The 7242-nt window shown below is 49.3% G+C and overlaps 1 protein-coding gene across 1 annotated transcript in view; it reads right to left on the reverse strand.

Annotated features, from left to right (window-relative positions):
* Positions 1–6811, reverse strand: part of BEND4 (BEN domain containing 4) — a gene marked incomplete at its 5' end in the record, with an annotated part of 35754 nt that extends 28943 nt beyond the window's left edge. Inside the window, one exon of the mRNA XM_081960295.1 lies at positions 6289–6811. Within this exon, the coding sequence (XP_081816421.1) occupies positions 6289–6811 (523 nt within the window). The remainder of the gene's footprint in view (positions 1–6288) is intronic.
* Between the last annotated feature and the right edge of the window lie 431 nt (positions 6812–7242).

Below are 7242 nucleotides of genomic sequence, written 5' to 3' on the forward strand. Positions count from 1 at the left end.
TTTAGTCCAAGCTGGGCTGTTTCTCGGACCTTCGTGGATAACATGGTGTGTGTGTGTGTGTGTGTGTGTGTGCGCAGTGATTTGTGGTGGCAAACAAAGGCAGCCATGCCTGCCTAGCGCATATTATAACAGGCATCCTTTCAGCTCGTCTCGACAGAAAGTAATTAGAATGCTTTTAATGTCCAGAAGAAGGATCCTGATAGGCTGTCACAGATGTGCAGATTTATGAATATTTATACGGTGGTTTATAGCTGACACTTTTATCAGTTGAGGAAGATAAAATATCTGCCTGACTCAAAAGCCTGACAGTCAGGTTAATAAAATCTCATTAAAGAGAATGACCTATGCAATTATATAGGATTTATTGTAATTCATTTTTGATTGTAGCCTGCTTAAAGATGCAATTTCCAATTTCTGGTGCCAAATTTAGGCTTGCATATCAAAACCAAGGGAGCTCTAACACCGATCCGAGGGTGGGGAAGGAAAGAAGAAAGGGAGAAAAAGAGAACGGGGCTTTTCACATTTCAGACGATTCCCTCCGAAAAGAAGGAACTGTTTTGATTATCTCGCATGGCAATTAAGTCCCTCAAAGCTCCAAGACATTTATTGTGGCATAAAGATACCAAAATCGATGGGCAGAGTTATGCTTGGGATTTTTCATTATTATTGTTGTTGTTGTTGTTGTTATTATTATTATTATTATTATTATTATTATTATTATTATTATTATTATTATTATTATTATCATCATCATCATCATCATCATCATCATCATCATTATCATTATTATTAAAATTTGTTTTCTGCCATTGTGCTGAATGAAATTCTCTCTATGCCATGGAAGAAAGTCCCTGGGAAGAGAGGTGCCATTCTGAAGAGCTTTTCCCCCTCTTTTTTCCCCTCAGCTGACGGGAAAACCAGCTCTCTTCCAAATGGCTGGGTTGCAGAAGAGGAGAGTAATCAGAAGAAGGCAGGGGAAGAAGAAGAAGAAGAAGAAGAAGAAGAAGGAAGAAAGAAGAAGAAGAAGAAGAAGAAGAAGAAGAAGAGAGAAGAAGGGGAAGTACTGAAGGAGGAGGAGGACAAGGAAGAAGAAGATGAAAAAGGAAGAGGAGGGGAAAAGAAGGAGGAAGGGAGAAACAAGAAGAGGAGGAAGAAGAAGAACAAGAACATGAAGGAGGAGGAGGGGAACAAGAAGAAGATGAAAAAGGAGGAGGAGGAAGAGAGGGAGAAGAAGGAGGAGGAGGAAAAAGAAGAACAACAAGAACAAGAAGGAGGAGGAGGGGAACAATAAGAAGAAGAAGGTGAAAAAGAAGGAGGAGGAGGAAAGACGGTAAAGGTTCCCCTTGCAGATATGTGCCAGTCGTTCCCGACTCTAGGGGGTGGTGCTCATCTCCGTTTCAAAGCCAAAGAGCCAGCGCTGTCCGAAGACGTCTCCGTGGTCACGTGGCCGGCATGACTCAACACCGAAGGCGCACGGAACGCTGTTCCCTTCCCACCAAAGGTGGTTCCTATTTTTCTACCTGTATTTTTTACGTGCTTTCGAACTGCTAGGTTGGCAGAAGCTGGGACAAGTCACGGGAGCTCACTCCATTATGCAGCGCTAGGGATTCGAACTGCGACCGTTCTGATCGACAAGCTCAGCGTCTTAGCCACTGAGCCACCGCATTCCTATCTCTTCTATAGACGACTCTGTCATATTTCTCATCTTTAGGAAGACTTCCCTTGTTTATCCATGTCTGTTTCTATCTTCTATCACTGAGCCGCCGCATCCCTTTTGTGAGTTGTAGAGGAAGCTTTATTTAAATTCGACAGATACTCCAACGAGCAGACTGGAATGTTAATAGCAGAGGATTATGCGTCTTGTGTTTTTTCTAGATGCCTCCTACGACAAACATGGGGAAGGCCTCCTCTTTCGTGGTGTGAAGGAAGGTCCTTCTCCAGGTAGACAGAATGTCTTGCCCTCAAAAGATGACCAAGATTCTACCAGTTCGGACCGGTTCGGGCGAGCTGGTAGCTCCAATGATCAGCTGAGAGCAAACTGGTTCGCTCAGACGATCAAGTGCACCTGCTTGCCCGCCCCTGTGCTGTACTGACCTATGTCTTCTCAGCTGAGTCGTGCGGTAGAACGGATTGCCTCACCTCAGCTGTTTTCCTCCCCAGCACGGTAAATCTTCCTTCTCTGTTGTAGGCAAGTTTGAAGACGTAGAGACTCCATCTGGACGTCCAACAAAGGCAAAATTGGACACACTGTATCTGAGCTGCAAAGCCCCAGTTGACCATTAGATGGTAGCAAAAGGACAGACCCATCCCTCCCCAATGCTTTGCTGCCATCTAGTGGTCACCTAGAGAAGATTCCTCTGGTGAAGAACTGAAGCCAACTCAACTTAGCCATGTCTATGGCTGCTCCATCACTAGGGAAGGGACCCTGGGGCTATGCTCGCCATTGTCATGCAATTCCTTCAAGGCTGGATCAGACCCGAGTTCAGGTTCCCCCTCAACCGTGAAAGCTCACCGGAGGATTTTCTACCTGCCATTTTGCCTTTGCCCGATCGAATCAGGGGTGCTTTTTCAAGAGGCAGCTGGGCTTTGTTGGCTTTCTTTGAAGACATTTTGCATCTCCTCCATGCTGAAGGAGCTTCTTGGATGGGAAGCGAAACGTCTTCACAGAAAACCAACTAAAAGTCCAGTTGCCTCTTGAAAAAAACAAAACACCTTTGGGATAACCATACCCCTGGATGACTGAGAATCTCTACAGACTTTTGCCCAATCTACTTCCACAAAGAATTTTGTTTTAAAAATGTTTTTAAAAGTTTTTATTCGGAAACATTAAAAACGTTGGACATTGTGCGATGTTTCTGGCGTAGTCATTTCCATGGAGTTTTTTTAAATCTTACAACAATAACAGTTTGTATCCATTGCATAGGTATGTGTAGTCAGTCAAATTACCTACTCACTAATCCCTTTCATAATATAGTTACTATCAGTACATATACACATCCAATTCCTACCTATCGTACAATATTAATACCATATTTTCCAATTCTGAACTTATCCGTATTTTTCTGTCCCTACTTTTTCCCTCATTTCTCACCATCGGTACCATTTGTCCCAGATTTCGTAGTATTCTGTCTCACGCTTGTGTATGAGCTCTAGAGTCAGCCTGTCCATCTCTGCAACATGTTAGTATCTTCTTTACTATTTCTTGTTCCAGGGGAATCTCCGGTTTTGTGCAAAGACCAATCTTGCTGCCGTTAAGATATGCAACATTAAATATAATCCAGCTTTGCTATGTTTTTCTTTTGTAATCCCTAACAGAAATAGCTTTGGCCTCAACTCTATCCTTTGATTTAACATCTCTTCCAAGCACTTCTTTGTCTGGTGCCAAAAGGCCCTGGTTTTTGAGCATTCCCACCACATATGGTGAAAGGTTCCTAGCACAGCATTGCATTTCCAACATCGTGGCGATAAGTTTTTTATTAATTTTGGCTAATCGTGTGGGTGGGATGTGCTACCTATAGAACATCTTATATAAGTTTTCTTTATACGAGGTGGCTAGGGTTAACTTTCTATTTCACCAAGAATTTTTATTGCAGGGGGCAAAAAACGGCGAAGGAAGCTGCTGTTAACAAAGGAAGTTCAGCCTCTTGACCCAACTCCAGAGACGTTACGCAATCATGCAAACCGTTTGACTTATGGATGGAATGGATTTTTATTCCATTGCCTTTTTCCAAGAGTGAGCAAGCACCCAAGCTGTGAGTTGCTAGGTCCTGCTAAGGTCATCCCACTTGAGTGTAGAACCTTGGATCTCCTAAAGCAGCGGTCAACAACTGATGGCCCGTGAGAAAATGTTGGTGGTCTGCAGAAAAAATATTTGCATTTTTAATATTGCACTAAATCAGGGCCCCTGGGATGGATACGTGCAATGAACGCTTGTGTTGCTGCAGAGAGTCTCCCCCTTCGGGGTCTTTTTGTGAGGGTCGGAGGGAGGCAGAAATTCTGACTTGGGGTCTGCTTCAGCCTTCTGGTGGGGGGCTTTGGGCGAAGGCTGGAGGGAAGAGCCGCTGGTGGCAAAGAGCCGGAGGGCCTCGTTCCAGTGGGACTGCATCATGGCCTGGAACTGGCTGACCATCTCAGCCCGCTGAGCCTCCAGGTGCCGGTCCCTGGCCTTGCACTCCCGCAGGTCTTCCCTCTGCTTGGAAAGCCTATGCTCCTAGTTCTCAGTGAGGTGCTTCTGCTGAGCCTCCTTCTCGGTCAGATCCAATTTGAACTGAGCTCTTTTGCCAGCTCTTTCTCGTGGTGGCTGCTTAGCTCCAGCAACAGCTTCCTGTTGGGGCTCTAAGGAGCCCGGGCGTGGAGGAGTGCGTTGGGAGGGGAGGGGCAAGTAGAGGCTGGTGAGGTGCCCCTCAACATGAGTGACATTGAGTTGGCCACACCCTCCCAGTCACATGACCACCTAGCCACGCCCATCCATCCAGTCATTAGGTAGATCATATTAGTGGTCTGTGGGATTTAAAATTATGAATTTAGTGGTCACTGAAGTCTGAAAGGTTGGGGACCCCTGTCCTAAAGGGAGAAGAGATCAAGGCTAATTCACCTTAGACAATTGATGTCAGCCAACGGGACACGCAGGCTGACGAATTCTGGAAGTTGCAGTCCATGAGGTTGACAAGTCCTGCTCTATAGGAAGGGCTAAAAGAGAAGAAGAAGAAGGCCTACAAGAAGATCTGAAGATCTTCAGGAAGAATTTGAAGCCCCACCATGACTTCACGCAGATGAAGGGATCTCAAGCAAACCTTTCATTCCAAGCAGAATAGAGCTGGAAGGGACCTTGGAGGCCATCTAGCCCAACCCCCCTCCCCCCCATTCAAGCAGGAGACCCTTACCCATTTCAATCAATCATTCAATCACGAAATCACTCAAACAATCAGAACACAGCTGGAAGGGGCCTTGGAGGTCTTCTAGTCCACCCTGCGCCTCAAGTAGGAGACCCTAAACCATTTCAATCAATCAATCACAGAATCAATCAATCAGACCAGAGCTCAGGAAGCTCAAAGTGCCCAAAGAGCTGCTGATTTTGTTCTACAGAGGAAGGATTGAGTCTGTCATCTCCACCTCCATAACTGTCTGGTTTGGTTCTGCAACCCAACAAGAGAGACACGGACTTCAGAGGAAAATCAGAACTGCAGAAAAAACAATGGCTGCCAACCTGCCTTCCATAGAGGACCTATGCACTGTACAAGTCAAAAAGAGGGCTGTGAAAATATCTACAGACCCCTCACATCCTGGACATAAATTGTTCCAACTCCTACCCTCAAAATGACGCTATAGAGCACTGCACACCAGAACAACTAGGCACAAAGACAGTTTTTTTCCCAAATGCCATCACTCTGCTAAACAACCCATTCCCTCACCACTGTCAAATTATTCACTAAGGCTGCATTACTATTACTATTAATCTTCTCATCGTTCCTATTGCCCATCTCCTCCCACTTATGACTGCAGGACTGTAACTTTGTTGCTTGTATCCTTACGATTATACTGATATTGATTGTTTCCTGATTGCTTATTTGTACCCTGTGACTATCATTAAGTGTCGTACCTTATGATTCTTGACGAATGTACCTTGCCTTTTTATGCACACTGAGAGTTTATGCACCAAGGACAAATTCCTTGTGTGTCCAATCACACTTGGCCAATAAAGACTTATATTCTACTCTACTCTACTCTACTTCTCTCCTCTCCTCTCCTCTCCTCTCCTCATCTCATCTCATCCCTCCCCTCCCTCCTCCTCATCCCTTCCCTTCCCTTCCCTTCCCTTCCCTTCTATTCTATTCCATTCTATTCTGTATTGTATTATTCTATTCCATTCCATTCCATTCAAGGGACCTTAGAGATCTTCTAGTCCAGCCCTCTCTACTCAAGCAGGAGATTCCCAGAGGAGATGCACTTTGAATGTTCTGAAGCAGCCTCCCAAACTAAACCAGGAATGCAACTGGCCACCACAGGGAGGTCTCCTACACCCCCAAATCATTCCCCCCCACTCCCCCCCCATCCTCACCCAGTGGCTATTCTGGAACGGGGAAACTTTGCAGGACTGGCCAGCCTTATTCTGCCAACCTCCCAAGGCCCTCTGCACAAGCTCAGACGCCCTTTCCCGGCTTCCTCTTGGTCGGGAAAGGAGCCCCGTCGCCTCTAAGAGTACCCGAGAGCGAGGGTCTCGCCTTCGGTCCGGCAGAAAGCCCACCCACCCCTGGCCCAAGTCCGACGCCGCGGAGCGCCCGTTCCTACCTGCGCTCAGCTCCAGAGCCCCTTCGCCGGTGCTGCTGCTGGGCGCCCCCTGGTGGTGATGGTGGTGGTGATGGTGGTGATGCTGGCCATACCTGGCCGAGGAAGAGGAGGAGGAGGAGGAAGAAGAGGAGGAAGAAGAGGAGGAGGAGGCAGCCGGCGGCGCCTGGGCTCCCAAACTCCGCGCCTGGGCTCCGTGGGCAGCGCGGAAGGGGGCAGGAGCCGGGTAGGGCAGGGGGGGCTCCCCCAGGGCCGAGGAAGAGGAGGCGACGGCGGGCAGGGGCTGCGGTTGGAAGTGCCCGACGGCCCCCCGCACCTGCGGGATTTCCACCATGGTGGGCCGCTGGTAGCGCTTGCTCAGCGCCGGCCGACGCCCCCCAGGGAAGGTCTTCAGCGCGCTGTAGGGGCTGCGCTGCTGCGGGGGTTGAGGCTGCTGCTGCTGCTGCTGCGGGGGGGCCTTGTAGACCTTGACCCCCCCGCAGGACCCTTCCTCCACCGCCGCCTGCATGGCCTCCTCGCTCAGCATCCCGCAAGCGCTGCGCTTTGGGTCCCCCCCTCTCTCCGTCTGTCTCCGCGGCTCGGGGCGGGATAGTGGCACCGAGTCCCACTCCCCACTCCGCCCGCCCCCCCGCGCGGGCGCTGGGGGAGGCGGGCTCCTGATTGACAGGCCGCCTGGCCAATGCCTGGAGGGAGAAGGGCGGGAGAGAGCAAGCCGGGAGACCCCCCTCCCCACCCATCCACCCACTACCCAGCCCCTTCGCTCAGCCCAGCGGACCAGGGGGGCGGAGGGCGACGCGGAGTGAGCCACAGGCTGCAGGGGAGTGGGGTTTCTAGCTAGGAGAGGGAGGGGAGGCCAGGAGGGAGGAGAGTCAAGCTCTCTGGAGCCCCCGCGGGCATGGCCCCCTACCCCACGCTCAAAAGGATGCCAGGGCACCTTTACGCGCAAGGAAAGCCCCC

The sequence above is a fragment of the Natrix helvetica genome (assembly GCF_964273705.1).
Source record: "Natrix helvetica genome assembly, chromosome: 7".
In the NCBI taxonomy this organism is placed as follows: domain Eukaryota; kingdom Metazoa; phylum Chordata; class Lepidosauria; order Squamata; family Natricidae; genus Natrix; species Natrix helvetica.